Source organism: Alosa pseudoharengus, unplaced genomic scaffold (assembly GCF_046254945.1).
Source record: "Alosa pseudoharengus isolate Yale_2024_CS ecotype anadromous, Long Island Sound unplaced genomic scaffold, YU_APseudo_1.1 YU_APseudo_1.1_scf_5, whole genome shotgun sequence".
Classification (NCBI taxonomy): domain Eukaryota; kingdom Metazoa; phylum Chordata; class Actinopteri; order Clupeiformes; family Clupeidae; genus Alosa; species Alosa pseudoharengus.
In genome coordinates, this window is record NW_027468837.1 from 34,404,737 (window position 1) to 34,425,917 (window position 21,181).

The 21,181-nt window shown below is 46.2% G+C and overlaps 1 protein-coding gene across 16 annotated transcripts in view; it reads left to right on the forward strand.

Moving 5' to 3' along the window:
* The window catches only part of ralgapb (Ral GTPase activating protein non-catalytic subunit beta), a 40,059-nt gene extending 21,718 nt beyond the window's left edge, over nt 1-18,341 (forward strand). For 5 of the 16 annotated variants that reach the window (XM_076268664.1, XM_076268668.1, XM_076268671.1 and 2 more), the window contains 15 exons: nt 332-514; nt 1,407-1,558; nt 1,821-2,008; nt 5,008-5,114; nt 6,757-6,912; nt 7,292-7,342; nt 8,491-8,694; nt 10,121-10,279; nt 10,559-10,727; nt 11,641-11,763; nt 12,415-12,554; nt 12,761-12,866; nt 12,997-13,075; nt 15,371-15,519; nt 15,925-18,341. In XM_076268664.1, the coding sequence (XP_076124779.1) occupies nt 332-514; nt 1,407-1,558; nt 1,821-2,008; nt 5,008-5,114; nt 6,757-6,912; nt 7,292-7,342; nt 8,491-8,694; nt 10,121-10,279; nt 10,559-10,727; nt 11,641-11,763; nt 12,415-12,554; nt 12,761-12,866; nt 12,997-13,075; nt 15,371-15,519; nt 15,925-16,118 (2,160 nt within the window). In that variant the 3' untranslated portion in view covers nt 16,119-18,341. The remainder of the gene's footprint in view (nt 1-331; nt 515-1,406; nt 1,559-1,820; nt 2,009-5,007; nt 5,115-6,756; nt 6,913-7,291; nt 7,343-8,490; nt 8,695-10,120; nt 10,280-10,558; nt 10,728-11,640; nt 11,764-12,414; nt 12,555-12,760; nt 12,867-12,996; nt 13,076-15,370; nt 15,520-15,924) is intronic. The other 11 variants (XM_076268672.1, XM_076268674.1, XM_076268679.1 and 8 more) reach the window with 6 other exon arrangements.
* The last annotated feature ends 2,840 nt before the right edge of the window (nt 18,342-21,181 follow it).

Sequence of the window (21,181 nt, forward strand, 5' to 3'; positions counted from 1 at the left end):
AATTTCTCAGAATTATGAACAGGCAAGATGGAGGTGGGGTTGTATAAAATGAATTTTACATGTGAAATCTATGAACTAATCATGTTTTGGTACTTGTTGTCTAGCAGATATCAGTGAGAATTGAGTACGTGTGGATAATGCAATTTAGTGAGACAGTTAGAATCATATAGGCCTTTCAGCGTGATTTATTTTTGTGGAAAAAATGTGCTGGACTGGGCGGCGGTCATATTTTGTACCGCTCTGCGGTACATCTAGTTAAATACTGTAATACCACAGATGATCATCTCTGTCTCTTCGGCCCTTCCTCTGTGCCACCTTATTAAAATCTCAGGTGCGGGCGAGTGTGGAGTCGTCGGACAGGAAGCGCGCGGTGAGCTCGGTCTGCAGCTACATCGTGTACCAGTGCAGTCGCCCGGCGCCTCTGCACTCCCGAGACCTCCACTCCATGATCGTGGCCGCCTTCCAGTGCCTGTGCGTCTGGCTCACCGAGCACCCGGACATGCTCAACGAGAAGGCAAGGGCTCGTCATGCTCCCTCTTCACCTCCCACACGCCAGCACAAGCAGGGCCCTGCTAGGGAGGTGCTCTCCTAACTCCAGAGCTGCTAGCAGGCTGCTGATGGGGAGGTGCTCCCATAACTCCAGAGCTGCTAGCAGGCTGCTGATGGAGAGGTGCTCCCCTAACTCCAGAACTGCTAGCAGGCTGCTGATGGAGAGGTGCTCCCCTAACTCCAGAGCTGCTAGCAGCTGATGTGGCATGTGAAGAAGGACAAGATGGATCTCTCCTAAATCTATACAGTGTTTTTATGTTAATGACACCTCTGCATATAATATATTTAATTATCATTTCTACATGGGTTTTACTGCACTGTTAAATATGTATGTATATATTGTACATTATGTAAGTTTTAAAGTCCGCACATCCAAATGTCTAACCTGGGAGCAGGACAAACAAACGACCAGACAAAAAAGAGAAAAAGTCCGCTTCAACCAGGGTTTTCTGCTCCCACTTGTTTTTATTTTTCGAAAACAAAAAAACAAGTGGGAGCAGAAAACCCTGTTGAAGCGGACTTTTTCTCTTTTTTGTCTATATTGTACATTATTGCAGTAATACTTGCTATTATAATCATATTACCTACATCTCTGTAAATTGTACACTTAGATGCTATCTGCATTGCATTGGCTGTGTGCCTGTACTCTGCACTTAGGCAATACAATTCAATCTAATCTAATCTAATCTAAATGTAATCTAATCTAGTGTTAGTATTGATCTTATCACTCGGATGTTGCTTTTAGAGGAAGACCAGTTTTCCTTCAGGAGGAGGACTTGACTTCAAATCTGCTGCAGGTGCTGAGGGTTGTTCGATCTCTCTCTGCAGTGCGCTCAGCTTGGGCTCTCTGTTTGCAGGACTGCCTGATTGAGGTGCTTGAGATCGTAGAGCTGGGCATTTCTGGGAGCAAGTCCAAGACGGGCGAACAGGAAGTGAGGTACAAGGCTGACAAGGAGCACAACCCCGCCTCCATGAGAGTGAAGGACGCAGCTGAGGCCACCCTGTCATGGTCAGTACTGGTCACTAACTATAGACGCTTTTGTCCAGAGTGACTTATAATGAATAAAATGAGTGACAATAATGAGAAAATAGCAATATAATGCAGTTTCATTCTTAAAACAATATCAGATATTATATCACAGTAAAACTAACACTACTAATAATAAAAACAAAATTATGGCTATATTTAATTGGAAAGTATGGCTCAAACTACTGAACTACTTTGACGAATTGTGTGTGTGTGTGTGTGTGTGTGTGTGTCCGTCCGACAGCATCATGCAGGTGCTGGGGGCCTTCCCCTCCCCAAGCGGGCCAGCGTCCCCCTGCAGCCTGCTGAACGAGGAGACGCTGATCAAGTACTCGCGCCTCACCTCCACCAGCCACAGCAACTTCCGCTACTTCGTCCTGGACAACTCGGTCATCCTGGCCATGCTGGAGCAGCCGCTGGGCAACGAGCAGAGTGAGTCCACCCCTGCTCCCACACGCCACCCCTGCTCCCACACACACACACACACACACACACACACACACACACACACACCACCCCTGCTCCCACACACACACACACACACGCCACCCCTGCTCCCACACACACACACACACACACACACACACACACACACACACACACACACACGCCACCCCTGCTCCCACACACACACACACACACACACACACGCCACCCCTACACACACACACACACACACACACACACACGCCACCCCTACACACACACACACACACACACACACACACACACACACACACACACACACACACACACACACACACACACACACACACACGCGCGCGCCACCCCTGCTCCCACACACACACACACACACACACACACACACACACACACACACACACACACACACACACACACACACACACACACACGCGCCACCCCTGCTCCCACACACACACACACACACACACACACGCCACCCCACCCCTGCTCTCACACACACACACACACACACACACGCCACCCCTGCTTCCACACACACACACACACACACACACACACACACACACACACACAGTAAGGCTTTTATTGTCAGTATGCATTTTGGGTAACCAAAAGTCCTATAGGGAGTTTCCATTGGCCATTTTACAAAACACATGAGCATATCTTAGCAAATAATGGTCTAAATGACTCATTTTATTTTGACCTACTTTTGCACACGGCTTCAGAAGACCTGGTCTAGACAAAAATGCCCATTCCATAGAAAGTTAAAACATTTCAAATTGATTTTACAAATTAGTCTAGTCTACCCTATTTTATATAATGTTAGTCTGAAATAGTGTGTGTCTCAAGCAAGTTTCACCTGGTTTGGTTCAACAAATATTCAAACTTATCATCTTTATTCTAATACTATGCCTACTATTAACCTGACTCCGCCAGATGGATTTGCTCCGCATATCCATCTGGGAACTTTTCATTGAAGAACTTTTGGGAAGGGGCGGAAATACTGGTTAGCTGATTGGATAAACCATCTGTCTATCACTACCTTTGTTGGTTATCGACGGGCCAAATCAACCAATTAGATGAACAAAGTGTTCTTCTAATGCCTTCGTTTAACATACAATTAAGTTAGGTAACGTGACTAACGTTAAGATGTTTTAACTTACCATTTGTATGTGACATGAACCTAATCAACGACAATTCCCATCAAGTTTTCACGGTAGGCCCTACACTTCTGAAGAAAGTATATTCCTCCATTGTGAACTGGAATCAGCCGTGGAGGATGTCTGTGTCTTTCATTCCTCCCAGCTGCATGGCTGAGACTCATAGCTTCACAGTTTACCCAGGAATACTTTCTAATACTTTCTAATTTAAAACTTACGCGATAGCTATGCTCATCTCTGTGGATGCCGTCATGTTGTTCGTTGCGTCACACCTCAACCCGCCTCAAAGCCAACGCTGATTGGACGTTCGTTTGGTGAACTGCTCCAAATTCTCTTTAACGGAAAGTATCCAGACTGATCTGCGAGTGAAACCCTGAAGCTCGCGAGATCAGGATGGTCTCACGAGGCTAGCCTACTATGTCTTCATGTCCAATAGGCCTGAAATCTTCAGAAATGTCTGAACTTCAGGCACAGAGAAAAAAGAAAGAAAGCAAGCTCATGTAGATTGCTTAGGAGGAGAGGAGGGCCATGCTGAAGCATGCTGCCAAACAGTGCAACGGGCCCCTCACGCTTAAGGGGAAATAGGAGAAGAAGACACTTTTTTTATATTCACTTATTTTTATCATACATATGATATTTTTGGCCACAACAATTTTTTTAGTGATTTTATAGTTTGTTTTCTTTGTAAATCTCTGGTTTTGGGCCATTTCATACTCCGTGGAAGCTATGCACTATTGTCACTTCGCGTGCCCTTCTCACCTTTTTCACCCCTGACCAGTTTGCATGCCTGAATAACTTGGCAAAAATCTATTTGGTATTTTAATACTGTAAGCAAAAGTCTTTTTTACAAGTATCCTGCAGTCTGTACCCGCTCCACATGAGCCAGTGGCGTTGCCTTTCTGTTTTTACATTTTAAAGTGTGAGTGTGAAGGGTGTTTGAGTGAGGAGAGTCAGTTTCAGGCTATATGTGTGTGTGTGTGTGTGTGTGTGTGTGGAGGAGGACTGGTTGGCTGCTAACATCCTCTCCAATGTCACACATTCAATAGGTGTGAAGAGTAATGCTGGGAGCCAATAACAGGAATAGCAAGAATAGCAAATAGTATCGTGCAAAATAGGGAACAGTGTCTGTCAATAGTGGTAACACGAGCACAGAATTGAAATTGCACAGCCAATTTGGAACATCTCGCTTTCATAGAGAAGGATCAGTTTAAAAATGTAATTGGAGTAGGCAGTGCAGTCGGGATGTTTCAATCTCCTGTAAACAGGCAGGTGTCTGACAAACTCTACACCTCAATCAGGGAGAAATAGCTTATCTCCCCAGACGCCAGCCAACTGGAATCTGAACACCTCAGGCTTGTAGACCCAAACAGATGGTTGGAAATCTCACTCTGGACACTTAAGGGAGGAAGTGGAAATGGGGGAATCTGAATAGTCTAACCCAGGCTCATACCGGTAGTCTCAGCAAATGTCCGCTCAGGAACCGGGAGATATCTGGTCTCAGTTATGCTGACAGGAACAGGAGATGAGGGCAGATAATAAACTGTGTGAAGCAACGCCGGAAATCTACTAATGCGGTTCTGTTTGGGGGAAGAGTCTCACTTTGTTAAACACATTGCTGTTTGCAACTGAAATGTTGTCAGTGGCTAATGGAGAATGGAGACTGAACAGCAGGCCTGGCTCTCTCTCTGTGTGTGTGTGTGTGTGTGTGTGTGTGTGTGTGTGTGTGTGTGTGTGTGTGTGTGTGTGTGTGTGTGTGTGTGTGTGTGTGTGTGTGTGTGTGTGTGTGTGTGTGTGTGTGTGTGTGTGTGTGTGTGTGTGTCTCAGCAGACCCGTGTCCTTCCGTCACCATGCTCATCCGTGGTATGTCCGGTCGCCATGCCTGGACCATGCAGCTCTTCCATCAACCGCGAGGAGCCAGGGCCAGTCAAAAGGTGAGGCGCCGTCCACACGGGCCACAGGCTGGCTTTGCATTCAGCTCATTCACATCTGCACATCTGCATGCGTCCACAAGGGCCACAGGCTGGCTTCATTCACATAATATGCACATCTGCATGCGTGGGATAAAAACATAGATAAGAAGGTCTGTTAACGGCCCTGGCCGTGGCGCGACTGGCTAGGGCACCTGCACCGTATGCCGGCGACCCGGGTTCGATTCCCGCCCCGTGGTCCTTTCCGGATCCCATCCCGACTCTCTCCCATTTACTTCCAGTCATTCTTCACTGTCCTGTCATTAAAGGCATAAAAAAGCCAAAAATATATACTAAAAAAAAAAGGTCTGTTAACTTGAATAAATGACAACGAACGGTACCAAACACCTTACTTTACTGGAGCACTTTTCACACACACAGCACTGGCATTGTTCTCTACCCACCTGCCCACTCTACACTCACACATGGGCCGTTACACTTAACAAGGTCGTCAGGGCAATGTTTACAGAAACAGGCAGCTATGAATATATGGGAATAAATGGTTCCCATCAAATCAGTGTGACTTTTTTCCACTAATGAGGTAATTAGTTGCGATAAAGCCATATTTAAAGCAGCCATATTGCAGGGTGCAAGATGCCATTTCAGGAAGCAGAAGGTGAGAGACATTGTAATGGTGTAAAGTCACAGTGCGCTAGATGCCACTGCTGGGAGCCGGTCAGAAACCCGAGGAGCAGTACAAAGTGTAAAACTAGTAAGCTTAGTGCCTGAATGGCATACAAATACCTTGCAAAGTACCCCCAGAATTGCAGTCCACACTGATTAAAGCTTGCTGATATCCCAACTATCCATTCCAAGTTGACAATGTGGTGGTGTTCCAGCCCAACATTACAGACCGGTCTAAAATAGCTCTGTGAAACCAGCCCCAGAACATAGGACCACGTAGTGCATATCTTGGATTGCTAGTGTGAATGAGGCATGTGTTTATCTGTGTGTATACCATTAAAAAGGAATTTGAAGATCGGTTTCATCAGGTCCCTTTCCACAGGCGTATTAATCAAGCACCATGCAGTCTGCATTCATAATTAAGGTGCTTGATTTTATACGGGTCCTTTTCCACAGGTGTATAAAATCAAGCAGACTGCATGGCTGGTAGTAAATAGTATAATTTGTATTTTAGTATATTTAGTATATTCTTTATCTTCTACTGTCCTTTGCTTAGTTGTGTTTTTTATATTATATACTTTTAATTACTTTTTCTGCTGTTAGTGAATGTGTGTGTGTTGTCTGTATGCTACTGAGACCTTGAATTTCCCCTGGGGATCAATAAAGTATCTATCTATCTATCTGTCTGTCTGTCTGTCTGTCTGTCTGTCTGTCTGTCTGTCTGTCTGTCTATCTATCTATCTATCTATCTATTTATCGATTGATCGTGCTGGATTAATACACCTGTGGAAAGGGACCAGATGAAGCCCATGAATAATAGCATAGAATTGGGCAAATTGTTGCTTGCTGTTAGGAATCGGTGGGATTACAGTACTGAGGGGTGGATTTCTGTGTACTGTGTCCCAGTAATGTCCATCTGTTTGGCTTGCTGCTCTGTGCTGCATTTGTTGACCACACATTCACGAGTCTCTTGGTCCGGCAGCAGGTGTTCGTCCCTGAGGCTCGGCCCACACCAAAGAACGACGTGGGCATCCGCTTCAACGTCAAGCACAGGCCCTTCCCCGAGGAAGTGGACAAGATTCCCTTCGTCAAGGCTGACCTCAGCATCCCAGACCTGCACGACATCGTGGACAAGGAGGTAGGGCAGCCGCCCAGAAATGAGTGAACGTGGAGAGGCATTAATCACTCTGTATTGAAGTCCAACGATCCTCTCTAAACTTTGTCCTCCATCTGTTTGCTACATAAGCCCTTATTCAGCGTTCGCTTGGCCCTCAGTCAATTAATTATTCATCAGCATCATGTTCTGCTTTATTTATGACCAGCAGTGCTGCACAGGTTTTTTTTTTTTAAGATGTATTCATTTACTTTCTGGGCCGGTTGCAGTAGTTTTAAATGTGGCGGTGTACGGCTGCAGCGGTGCTCTTTCTGGGCCGGTTGCAGTAGTTTTAAATGTGGCGGTGTACGGCTGCAGCGGTGCTCTGTAACGTCCTCCTGAGCTGTGGTTTGTTGACTGACAGGCCGGGTGCTCAAGGAGGCGGAGCTCCATGCCACGGCACACAGATCCTGTCGTGAGTCTGCCCAACACGCACACGGTTCTGGAGGTTCCTCGGGAATGGGACGAGAATTGGAAGCTTTAAACGCTTTGCTCCCCTGGGCTCTCAGTCGGCCATTTTGGGTTTTTTTTTTTGTTCACTCTGAGGCTGAGCGGTGGAGAGCAAAGCAGTTTGAATGGGGAAAGAAAGGCTTGAGTGGGCTTTCTCCAGAGCTACACTTTTTCAATGTATGGTGGGACGGTGGGCTTGGTGGGGGTGGTGTGTGGGTGGATGCAGCTGGGTGTGTGTGTGTGTGTGTGTGTGATTATGTGTGGTGGTGTCAACACGTTTGGAATGGTGACCACTGTGAATCAGAAGTGCATATGAGTGTGAGGGTCCACCTGGGTGTTATGTAAGGGATAACGGCCGCCGAGGTGTCCTGTTATACGGAATTAATGGACGAGGGCGAGGGGCAAAAACTCCCCGACGCGCAGCGGAGATGCCTCCGCCCAAGTCCATTAATTCCGTATTAACTGGACACACCTCGAAGGCCGTTATCCCGCTTATCACCCGGTTGCCACTGTAAACACGCGGTTCTGTTTAAAAAGAAGCTCACTAGTTCAGCTTGTTGTACAACTTTAGCATGGACAGTTAGCTTGTTTACAGTTGATTCCATTGTTGGGAAGCCTGCAACCAAAAGATTCTAGAGTGCTGTAACCGTCGTCCTACTATGGTTGTTATAGTTACCATTCATAAGCATTGATATGGAACGGTGTCCTGTTATTCAGAATTAAAGGCCACCCGCCAGCCAATCAGAAAAGAGTATTTCTTCTCTCCGGGTGATAAGTGAAATCAAGTTCTGTCACACATGTGTCTCGTGCACACAGTAACAAGGTCATCTGATTTCACATTGAGGTGTGTGTTGGTGTGTGTATTGGTATGTCTGTGGGTGTGCGCTTTGCTGTTTATCTGTGTGTATATGTGTTTCATCTCATCTGCCGTATGTGTGTGTGTGTGCGTGCGTGCGTGCGTGTGTGTGTGTGTGTGTGTGTGTGTGTGTGTGTGTGTGTGTGTGTGTGTGCGCGTGTGTGTGTGCGCGTGTGCGTGTGTGTGTGTGTGTGTTCGTGTGCGCGTACGTGCGTGTGCGCGTGCGTGCGTGTGTGTGTGTGTGTGTATGCACACAGCTGGAGCTGCAGCACGAGCGTCTGCGTGGGGTGATGGGGAAGCAGATGGAGTACGAGTCGGCGCTGGAGCAGTACAGCGAGCAGCTCTGGAGAAAGCGCAGCTTCCCCGACCCCGACTGCAAGCCACCGCCCCCCTCCCAGGAGTTCCAGACCGCTCGCCTCTTCCTCTCCCACTTCGGCTTCCTCTCTCTGGAGGCACTCAAGGTACAGCAGGCCGGATACGCATACTGTACACTCATTCAGTACATACTGCACTACAGCCACTATATAGCCACTCAGTCACCACATGTGTACCACACCGCACTATATATGCAACACCTATGTGGTTATTCTATGTAGTAAACTGTGTAGTGAATGAGTGGGTATAGAGACTTTCTGCTGGCTATTTCCTGATTTCTTGTGTATTAGTCACATCGTGTATATACCACATGATGGTATTTTATGCAAATTAAAAAAGACAAACCTTGCATTGAACACACCCGTGTAATAACTGCAGTGCCCAATGGCCCAATAAAACAGAATCAGAATCAGATCAGAAAGAAGAATGAAGACAATGCTTTCCCACATAGCCCACCCCTGTGTGTTAATCTCATAGCAGTGGACATTTTACAAAATCAATGTATAAATCTTGGTCATTAGTCAGAAAATGACGGTACAGCGTACTAGGTAGTATCCTTTATCCTTAAATCTATTGATCTGTCCATCTATCTATTTGGAAGAATGGCACTAACACACACACTATCTAGCCATCTACAGTATCTCGATCACACACATCTGTCTATCCATTAATCTGTCTCTATCTGGCCTGGTCTTGTTCTCTCCCTCCCTGTCTTTCTCTCCATACCCCTCACATACTCTCTCCATCTGACACTCTCCCCTCCCCTCTCATCTCGTCTCCTGAACCAAAGTATTGACCGTGTGTGCACACAGCCATCTTAACCAGATTTGCCCAATAGACATTCACTGACTAACTTGAAAATCACTTAATGCTAAACAAATTTACATTTATATTACCTTACCTGACACGTCCTGTCTTGCTTCGACTGATTATAAATAAGTCTACTCGATAATCTGATTCCATTGTAATGTGAGCTCAGAACACAGAAGAACAACACAGAAGGCACATTTTTCTGTTTGTTTTTGTGATTTCCTGCATATACTGTACTGTATGTGTGCGTAATGAGCTTTTGACCTTTTCCATGAAATGGTTCTGTTAATTGGATGAATTAATTAGGCAACTAAATAAAACATAACTGCCTCATGGAATCTAATACGTCAGCCTGTCATGAGATTAGTTTTATTATCCATCTCCATGCAATACCACATTGGCTTCATGTTATGACTTTTGTGATGATTGTGACTAAGCACAGCAAAATGTACACAATTATTGGAGGATGAAAACAAAAGTGTGACCAAATTAGCTGTCCTAATAAAGTCAGTGGCAGTATGACGACGGTAACTCTGATGAAGGTCTTAACACACATGGTGAATAAATGAGGAAGAAGTGGGGAAAAAAGAATTGAGGAATTAAACGCAATAAATGATAATGAAAAAAACCCAGTCTGTTCCTGTATGGATGGTGTGTGTGTGTGTGTCCAGTCAGTAATGGCCTGTGCTCTTTGCCCGACAGGAGCCGGGAAACAGCCGGCTGCCGCCGCACCTCATCGCCCTGGACTCCTCCCTGCCCGGCTTCTTTGATGACGTCGGTTACCTTGACCTGTTGCCGGGCCGACCATGCGACACTGTGTTCATCTTCTACATGAAGGCGGGCCAGAAGAGCAGTCAGGAGGTAGGAGCCCTCGGGCGCTGGGCCAACCGCCATGAGTGGGCGCCTCGCAGGGGATCTGTCTGTCTGTCTGTCTGTCTGTCTGTCTGTCTGTCTAGCTAGCTGTCTTTCCCCATGTCTGCCTGTATGTCTGTTTTTTCCAGTGGTTTGTCTTTGTCTGTGTAATCAATATATTGATTGCTCATTTCAATCTTGACCTCTACTTCTCTGTCTCTGGCACACACACACACACACTCTCTAAAACACTAAATCACTCTTCCTCCCCTCGTCACTCACGTCCAGATTCTGAGGAACGTGGAGTCATCGGCTAACGTGCAGAGGCACTTCCTGGAGCTACTGATGTCCCTGGGCTGGCCGGTGGAAGTGGGCCAGCACCCCGGCTGGACGGGCAGCGTCTACACCAGCTGGACCATCAACACCACCGCAAACGGCACTGACCACAGCTTTACCGGTGAGCGTCACCGACGCAGTTCCGTTAGCTCAGATCCGCACACATTTCCAAAGCCAGATGCCACTGGGAACAGCACATAGAACACAGCTATGTTCACACGCTGTAAGCACACGACACGCTTATGGATTTAGCACATTTCAAACCAAAGGCAATTCAGTGTGCTTCATGTATTCATAAGCAAACATTAAACATTACCATGCAAGCATTCACACACACACACACAGTATAAATGTATAGTTACTTTTTCTCATATGCAAATGGGGTTTTATAGTAGCCCTTTACACATGTATGGTGCGCTACACTCTTACTCACTTGTTCACCACCCCCACACGCATAAACAGTGTCTCACACACACACACACACACACACACGCACACACATAGACAAATGTGTTTGCGTGACTGTGTGTGTGCGTGGGTTGCTCATATAGCCCCTCCGCTGAGCTGCATGGACACCTCGCCCCAGGATGTTTTCAAACCCAAGTGAGGAGTTAAGAGACGGGCTCTTTGAATGGCTGCTGCTTGGTGGATTAGTCTGGTGCTGGAGCTGTCTCATGGAGCGCCGGGAGTCGGCCCTGACTAATCTCCTCCTGAATATTAATAAAGCTCAGGCAGGCAGGCAGGCAGGCAGGCAGGCAGGCAGGCAGGCAGGCAGGCAGGCAGGCAGGCAGGCAGGCAGGCAGGCAGGCAGGCAGGCAGGCAGGCAGGCAGGCAGGCAGGCCGGCCAAGCTGTTCGGAGAACCGCGCGCGACACACGGAAATGGCGTCTTTAATAGCCTCTCCATCGTCCATGTGGAAGTGTGATTAAAAGTCCTGTCTTTTTTTTTCTCCCCCTCTTCTTTCTTGCTCTCTTCTTTCTTGCTCTCTTCTTCTCCTTCTCCCCTCCTCTCTTCTCCATCTCTCCGTCTTGGCAGATGAGTCCGACTCGCTGGGAGACACGGGCGGCGGCGCGTTCAACGGCGAGAGGCGGGTGCTCTACTACGCAGACGCACTGACCGAGATCGCCTTTGTGGTGCCATGCCTGAGCGACTCGTCCGGTGAGACACGACTGATGCTCTGCACTGCTGTATTGTGTAGCAGTTCCTCTCTCTTTCTTTCTTTCTTTCTTTCTTTCTTTCTTTCTCTTTCTTTCTCTCTCTCTTTCACTCTTATTCACTTTCTCTCTCTCTCTCTCTCACTCTTATTCAATCTCTCTATATACCTCTGCTTGGGGAGGGGATTGATTAAATCTGGTACATTGTTCATCATATAGCAGTTCTGGTGCCCAATTAGATTTTTCAGTTGAGTGTGTGTGTGTGTGACTGGACAGGTTATTGATTTTCCCACCGTGTTGGTCCATTTCTTGGTGATGTCAAGGAAACAGTAATTCTGTTTGATCCTCTGATTGCATTGCCCATGTCCAATCATTAGCTAGAGATGAAAAATAACTGTAGTGATTGTGTGTGTGCGCGCGTGTGTGTGTGCGCGCGCGTGTGTGTGCGTGTGTGCGTGTGTGTGTGTGCGCGTGTGTGTGTGTGCGTGTGTGTGTGCGTGTGCGTGTGTGTGTGTGTGTGTGTGTGTGTGTGTGTGTGTGTGTGTGTGTGTGTGTGTGTGTGTGTGTGTGTGTGTGTGTGTGTGTGTGTGTGTGCGTGTGTGTGTGCGTGCGCGTGCGTGTGTGTGTGTGTGCGCACATGCATGTGTGATTGCAGAGGAGTCATCGGAGAACAGCTTCCCCACAGTGGACTCCGACTCCCAGTTGGAGCTCCTGCCCACCCTGCTGAAGCAGCCAAACCAGCTCACGCTGGAGCTCTTCCCCAACCACTCCGACAACATGGGACCCACACAGAGGGTACACACACACACACACACACACACACACACCACACTACCCAACCTCCTACTCGAGCTCTTCCCCAGTCGTACCCCCCCCCTACCATTTTACCCCCCACCCCTCTACCACTACCTCACTCACACTAACCTAGACAGACACATAAACAGTCATAGTCAAAAGCCTACCCACCATTAATGTCCCTATTGTGTGTGTGTGTGATTTAGAGTCCTACGGTGAAGAGTAAAAAGACTCCCTCAGGCAGATCCATTCCTACTCTGGGGCCCGAAACTAAAGTGCTGGTGGTTTGGGTGGAGCGCTTCGACGACATAGGTAACATACTCGCACACAACACCACCCCACAACATTGGCGCCCTCGTGCTGTGAGAGTGGTTGCCCTTAGTGATCGCATCCCATCACTGAGACGTCTGAGACTCCCATTGTGTTTTCTCCTCCCGGTCAGAGAACTTCCCTCTGGGCGACCTACTGGTGGAGACTAGCACAGGTGTGGAGACGGCCGTCAACAGCAGCACTTCCTGCAGGTGAGAACTAGAGGGTGACACGGGAAGCAATTTTCACTCCCGTCCCATCCCGAGCCCGCACAAATACTCCCGTCATATCCCGATCACGTGACAGCCCCCCCAAAAAAATTCTGTCCCGCAAAATCCCGAGAGAAAGACTCCCGAATCCCGTCCCACTCCCTATGTTGATGTCTAAAGTTATCCGAAAGTTAGGCTACAGTTGCGTGCGGTGACCAGGCTACAGTTGCGTGCGGTGACCAGGCTACATTTTGGTAGGGCAGAAAGCCTTGTCTAACTTTAATAATAGTCTAACTTTTCTTTAATAGCCGATCATTTTGGGCTACATTAAAATTACATATTTTACAGTACTTTGCTGTAGGCTATGCTTAAATCATTTCATAGATCTCATCCCATCAGTTAAGTTTGCACCGTTCTCATCACGTTAAACCAGCGAAGCATAGCAACGTTGTTGCTATGAGTAAACAAAACTATTTTTTGCGTTCCGCCAGGTTATGCGATATTTAGGCTAAATATATTGAGGAATGCGATAGTCGAGGTGCCATGCCCCAACATTGCATGACACATTAAACTCAACGAGATCCGCTTTCCCGGACAGCTCGTGCAATTAAATAGAGCTGTCCTTTGCTGACACTTTCGCCTGTAACTGTTTCTTTGCATCCATTTGCCTTAGGGCCTATCTGAAGCTGATTGATTGTGAACAGGGCAGCTGCTTGTCTTGCTCTGATAGGCTACCAATCAACAACAAACGTATTGTGGGTTGTAATTGGTTATCTTTTCTAAAACGAAATGTCTCACGTCTTTGGGCGCACTAACTGCATTGTCATTTTTTTAAGTTAATAGCCTAATTTTTGGCTTCCCGCCAGCTCCCGTTTATTATTTCCTGTCCCGTCCCAATCACGTTACCAACAGTGAAATTTACTCCCGTACTGCGGGAAACCCGCGGGAATACCGTGACCCGCGGGAGTCCCGAAAAATTGTCACCCTCTAGTGAGAACACTCCACGCCCAGGTCAAAGGGTCAAACGCGTTAGCCATCATCTCATGGACTGGCAAAGTCAGGGCAACAAGCAAAGACACACTCAAGCTAATGGAATGCCATGGAATACAATTGAATGAAAACTGAGCCCAGAGTGACCTAATGAGTGTTAACTGAAATTTTGGTCCCTCTCCTGAAGGGGAGATGGTTCTAGAATGTGCTCATCATGGTAAACTTAGCAATAAGCCCGGAGAGGCCGTAGGTTACATTGATTTCAGAAGAGCTAAAAACCCTTTTAGCTGTTCTAGAATCAGTGTAACCTACGAACTTGAGTGGCTTATTGCTTTTCTAAAACAGTTACTACATATATGTGCCAATATTTCACAGCATTGAGAAATGTAACGAATTATTCATAGATAATCATTCTTATTCTAGATTCATAGATTCTGTCTTCCGCCAAGACATATATTTCCTCTATCAGAATGGTTACCAAGCAACGTCTCGACGCAGCAACTCTAACTTTTGTATCAATTTGTGGTGGCGCAGTAATATAGAGCGAAATGCGGTCAACATGTGGGATTGTACTGGGTTTTACAACGGCATCGAACACGATTCAGCGTTCATAATAAAAATCTAGGACCGGACCTATCCATTTTAGAATGGAATGTTTGGTCCCTCTTCTCTAGGGGAGATCATTCTAGAATGTGCTCATGATAGTAAAATAGATATTGCTAATTTTCTTCTTAATTTGAAATTATTTTATTTGGATAGCCCCTTGGGATGTATCATCTCGTTTTCGAGGGGGTCCAGGACAAAATACAGTAGAAACAAGACACACATATAGACACAATACATAACAGAAAAACAGAACATAACAAGACAATCAACACAATAAGAAACTCAAAACAAACAACAATAACAACAAAAACACACAGAGCTACAATTACAGCATAATAAGTAACACACAGAGCTACAATTACAGCATAATAAGTAACACACAGAGCTACAATTACAGCATAATAAGTAACAGGGAATAATGAAGATTCAGAGTATATCCAAGCGTTACTGTAAATTAAAAATGAGAAAAATGAAGAGAATAGAAAGATTGAGTGGATCAGTAGCTAAAAAAAATCAAGTGGTTCAGTAGCTAGAGAAGTATGAGAAAATAGTAAAAGTCTACATGTACAGTTAGTATGAAAATGAGTTGGCAAGTTGATGCCTTAGTTCAATCCATATCTGAATTCACTCACTAACGCACTGATTTTCTCTTTCTCCCTCCCTCTTCTCTCTCTCCCCTCTCTCTTTCTCTCCCTCCCTCAGGACCACGTTCTCAGAGAAAGATGTGCCTGTGATCTTCATCCACCCACTGAAGACGGGACTGTTCCGCATCAAACTACATGGGGCCATGGGCAAGTTCAGCATGGTCATCCCTCTGGTGGACGGCATGGTGGTCAGCCGACGCTCATTAGGTGAAGAGAACTGGTCCTAACTCTGTGTGTGTGTGTGTGTGTGTGTGTGTGTGTGTGTGTGTGTGTGTGTGTGTGTGTGTGTGTGTGCGCTTATGACCCTAAACACAGCTTTCATATCTGAGCTCTACTTTTTTCTTCATCTTGTCATGAAGTGAAGAGCTTCTGTGTTAATTTGGTAACTTTGTGTACATTTGTTCCCCCTTGAGCCAAGGAATGTTGTGTGTGTGTGTGTCTATAACAAGACTACATACAATGTGCTCAGTTTCACAGTGCAGGATTTTTGTATAGCTTAAGAGGCTTTTTATTGAGGGATGTTGTGTTTGCATTTTAATAAGTATTAGTCACTCCAAGTGAATAAACAAATGTGTGTGTGTGTGTGTGTGTGTCCATCTTCCTGTGGGTCAGGGTTCCTGGTGCGTCAGACGGTGATAAACGCCTGCAGGCGTAAGCGTCTGGAGAGCGACTCATACAGTCCGCCCCACGTGCGCCGCAAGCAGAAGATCGCCGACATTGTCAACCGCTACCGCAACAAACAGCTGGAGCCCGAGTTCTACACCTCGCTCTTCCAGGAGGTCGGAGAGGGCAGCCTCAATCCTTAACACACACACACACAAACACACACACACACAAACACACACACACGCATAGACAGATAAACATATACCGATGCTGCAAACGATACCCTTAAGCAGAGAGTCAGAGGGCCTACAATCCTGGAAATGCAAAACAAACACACACACACACACACACACACACACACACACACACACACACACACACTCAAACACTCATAAGTGAGCTCCAGTTCTGTTTCTGTTTTCACCTATTTGCCACTTGCTCATATACAAACAGTGCTGTACCTGTTGGATTTTATTAAGTGTCATTCTCTTACACACACACACACACACACACACACACACACACACAGAGAGAATCCATTCTCCAAGCTGTTAAGTTTTATTAAGAGTTTTTTGTGTTTTCCTCCTGCCATGTCATGTTCTAGACATGATCCAGACTACTGTATTTTAGTTTCTTTTTTTCTTTTTGCGTGTTTGTGTGTGTGTTAATGATTTATTGTCAGAGAGAGGAGGATAGCTGTTAACACTACAATCCATCAACATGAGGTGCCATTGACCACGCTGTGTAGTGGACTCTTGTGACATGTGGGTTTGATCTGAAAGCGTGACCGCTGCCAGCATCACAACTGTTTGTGCTCTTTCATTTACAGAGAGACAGAGAGACAGACACGTCGATTTGTTTGTTTGTTTGTTTTTCGTTTCGTTGTTTTGCATCAACCCATGTGCCAGTAAACATTGAACTCTTTAGTAGTCTAGCTCTTGTTGATTTGGATCTCAGGTAGTTTTGTTCCGTGTGTTCCTGTGCGTGTTGGGCACGTTTGGCCGCGTCAGCGTCCGCTTCAGCTTCAGTGACCGTGCACTCCACTGGCCTGGCGCTCTGGCGCTGAGGGCGTCCGTCACCCTCTGGGCTCCAGGTTACAGGCTCCTCTTGCACTTACAAACATGACTCTTTTATTTTTGCTTTGAAGACACTGACTGACTGACTGACTGACTGACTGACTGACTGACACCTGTGTTGCCATCGTGGGTTTCTGTGGGGTTGATCAGTTCCTTCTTTTTTTTTTTTTTTTTTTTCTTTTGGTGCCAAGACTGAAACCTCAAGTAGTTCTTCCAGTTCACTAGAACGAGTGGCATGGTTTGTGGAGAGGATGTCCATATTTACTGTATGTGTCAAGCTTTTTTTCCCTTTCACATTGTTTTGGCTTCGGCTGCAGCTGTAAAACCACGATTGGGTTCACAGTCCTGTGATTTCTGTCACATTTCTCACAGCCAAGTGGCATGAATCATTTCACTTTTTGTATTAATCAAGTATCGTCTTTTTTATTACTATTCCATTTGACGTATGAAGCAATTTGAACCAAATACAAAGGGCTTGATTTCCCCCTGTTCTTTTCCATTTTGTTCTTTTTCTGGACCTCTGGTTTAGCAGAACCACCCATCATGAGGTCCAGTCATCATTTAGTTTCATTAATTTTTTTGTTTATTTATTGTTGTGGCCATTTCAAGTGTGGAGTTGCACCCAGCTGTTGTCAAACTTCACTGTTGTCTGGTATCCATTTCAGCTGATAGCACATCGCATTGTCGACATTTCTGCACTAGCGACTGAAAGAGGAGACTTAGAAGGAAGGAAAAGCTCCGCCATTACTGTACTCAGTCCTGAACGCTCATACCCTTTTTTCTAAACTATAACTTTGTTTTCAAAGTTCTCTACTTTTTAAATATTAAATGATCTTTACAGTCCATAAGGACTGATTAGAGCTACAACTGAATTTTTGATGTCGGAAAAAAAAGAGAGAAGAGCTGAAATGTTGAAATGCCAGGAGGACCCCTATGAGCTGGTCATCTGACTTTAGACCGAAAGAAGAATTATGTTTTGAGAAAGTAAAACCTCTAACATATCTGTTTTGGGGATGTGTATGGCTGTTTTAAATACAATTTATTATTATTAAGCCACCTGCTTTAATATGAATAATGTTATACACACATTCTTTTGTCATTTGTTTGAGATGATTTTTCTCTCTGCTGTTTTCTGTAAATATTGAAAGCATCATCTTGTATAAAGTTGGATGATATGTACATATGAAAGTGTGAAAGTTGATTTCACTCATCTGATCTCTGCTCTTTAGGAAAGGCACAAAAAACGCTTGTTTGTATTTATGCCTATTATATATGTGTCCAAAAGAAACACATTGAATATTGAATGTAACACATGTAATGAATAAAGATTTTAATTAACTTCTTAAACACCAACAGTCCTTGATGACTCTTTCCGGAAAAATCTGTTTAAAAGTGTTAGTTGGTATTTCTTTATTGTGTTCTCGTTCCCAGTAGACGGTGTTGCTCTGCTGGTGAGATGAAGAGGGCTTTCCTTCAGGTCCTCTGCTCCGACCCAAGTTGTTTGTCACTGTCTGCTTTGTGTAGATAACAGTGGCAGCATTGTTCTGCAACTTTCTAGGCCGTTGAGCTGATTTGTGATAGAGGTTTAATGTTTCTTTTCCTCTTTTGGGAAGAGGATTTGACCCTTTTTATGCAATGGCCAACATCAATGCATACTTTTAGCTGGGATTCTTCCAGCCCTTGGGGCCATCTACAGATACTAGCCCTCCAGTCTTGCCACATGGGGGCAGTAGAGCATCTGTACACAGACTGGAGACAGAGAGGCACTGGGCTGCCAATGCATTGGTCCACAAAGCCTACTCTGGCATAGTAGCAGCTTGTCTCAGCATGTCTTAAGTATCATCCCTGTTGTCGCCAGAAGTGACCACTATTTAACCACTGTTAAGATCCACGACGGACGCAATTGGGGATGTACAAAGTGAATCATTTAGAGGCTCACTATTCCTGTCGGACATTTAGTAGGACAACGCTGACATTAAACCCCTAAGGTTGCCTGTGTGAAGTGTTTTTCACACAGCAAAGGGAAAAAATGTGGAACTGCAGAAAGGGCCACTTTTGTGCGAAATGAGTCATTTCTATCACCGCTGTCGGCGAACTGGAAAATGAGGCAGATGTCGTCGTCGTAGAAAATGATTCAATTTAATCTCGTAATGGAGACTGGCTCCTTAAAATAGAAAAACGAATAATTCAGGATTGTCAATTAAACGGTCACCCCCGCACAGCGTGTTGATGAAGTGAGCCATGACGTTTTGGACCTGCATGAAAGCGCACAAATATTGAGTCATTTCTAGCCGAGATCCACAGTGCTTTCTGCACCTGGTACAGGAGGTGGGGTGTGGGGAGGGTTGGGGGCATTGTATGCATTATGTGCATTACTGTGTTGTGGGTTGTTAAGTGGCCTCTTGGCTCTCCCTCGCGTCATGTGGAGCTGGAGGGTGCCTTCCTCTCTGTGAAGAGCAGCTGCAGAGTTTGACCGTAAGTGGGTTCCAAGCGAGCGTTTGAAACGGTCGCAAAGTATGCTTGTTATTCTCTCCACCTCCACCTGTTCTCCTGCCTGTGTTAACAATGCATTTGTCTGTGATGCGTAGCCTTTGCCAATGCATTAGGCATGGCTTTATGTTACAGAGGCTGTATATTCCAGGCTGTACCCTGTCCTGGGTTATCTTGTATAAGTGAGGCAATTTATGTGACGCTTAGATTGCTGTCCAACAGATTTATTTCATATCTGCAGCTTCTTCTGACTCTGATGAGACTCCAGTGTGAAGTGATGGTGCTGCCTCTTGTCTCAGTGTTTAATGCCCCACAGGATCACTCCACTTCAGAGTGTGGATCATGTGCTCTTCAATTAGCATGTTCGTCCCCAGTGACAACACTCCTCCACAGAAATGGTCTCAACTCCTCACACTGTTGGTCTAAGCCGTGCTGATCTGTTTTACCGCCCTGATGACATCATGCATCTTACTAAAGGTGGCACGCGGCCAATCGAGAAGGGGGGCAAAAACCAATTAAAGATGCCGTTGGCAGATCAGTGGAGTGATTTAGCGTTTGTGTTTTTTTTTTCCCCATCACGCGCCACACTCGCTGCCAGTTCCCGTTTGTTTTTTGAGCCCGCTGGGGAGCCGGAACGTGTTATGAGGGGCCACGCACAGCTGATGGGAAGAATAATTCCCTGAGCAAACACCTCATTAAGGGGAGATGGAGAGGGGGAGCGGGAATAGGAAGGCAGCACAAGCCTGTGTAAGGCCAGACTGTAGATCAATCCTCACCCCCACCCCACAGTTCCTGAACCTGCTGACACACACACACACACACACAAACACACACACACACACACAGAGGCTGTGGCCCTTTGGGACAATGTGGAGATTGCTGAGTCATCCTTTACCACCAGGGAAGTACTTTATCGTAATTTATGTGCACTTTTCCCCTTGTGAACTCTTGCTGATAGTGCACCAATGACCCCACCCCCACCTCCACCTCCCCCTCAAAACACACACACATTGGCCCCTGCGTGAGCCATGGAGATGTCCCGTAGTGCTCTGGCTGACCTCTACAGCTGCGTGAGGGCCCTGTATCAATGTCAACTCTCCTCAAGGTCCAGGCAGGCAGGCCGGCAGGAGCGCAGGAGGGCGGGCGGTGCGGCAGCAGAATCCTAAGAGTCGCCCTGAAGGCTTTGGCGGCCCCGCTGCTGCTGCTGATCCCTGGCTTGAGCCGAGGTGCTTTGATCGCAATGGCCTTGGCAATCCCTGCGTTGCGCCTTACATGGTGACTTGGCTTTCTGCGAATCACCCCTCTCTCCCTCCCTCTTTCTCTCTCTCTCACTCACTCTCTCTCTCTGTCTTCATCTGTCTCTCTGGTGGTGTGTAATTATCTTTGCCTTGTTTTGTCTCAGTCCATCTCACCACCCATCTGTTCGTGTTTCTGCCGTCCTCCCTCATCACTACCACCATCGGTGCAGCCACCACCCTTTCTCTTTCCTCTCTTCACTCCTTCTCTGCTCTCTTTCTTTGTCTGACTCTTTTAAAATACATGCACACACACACACACACACAATCCAGATAAGGGTTTTCTGAGGAGTCTGAAATTCAAAGAGGCCGGCAGAGTAATCCCCTTTCTAGTTGAAGTGAGGGTATATGAAGGGAAACACAGCTAGATATCTCTGTTTGGAGAAATAGGAAAGCAAGGAG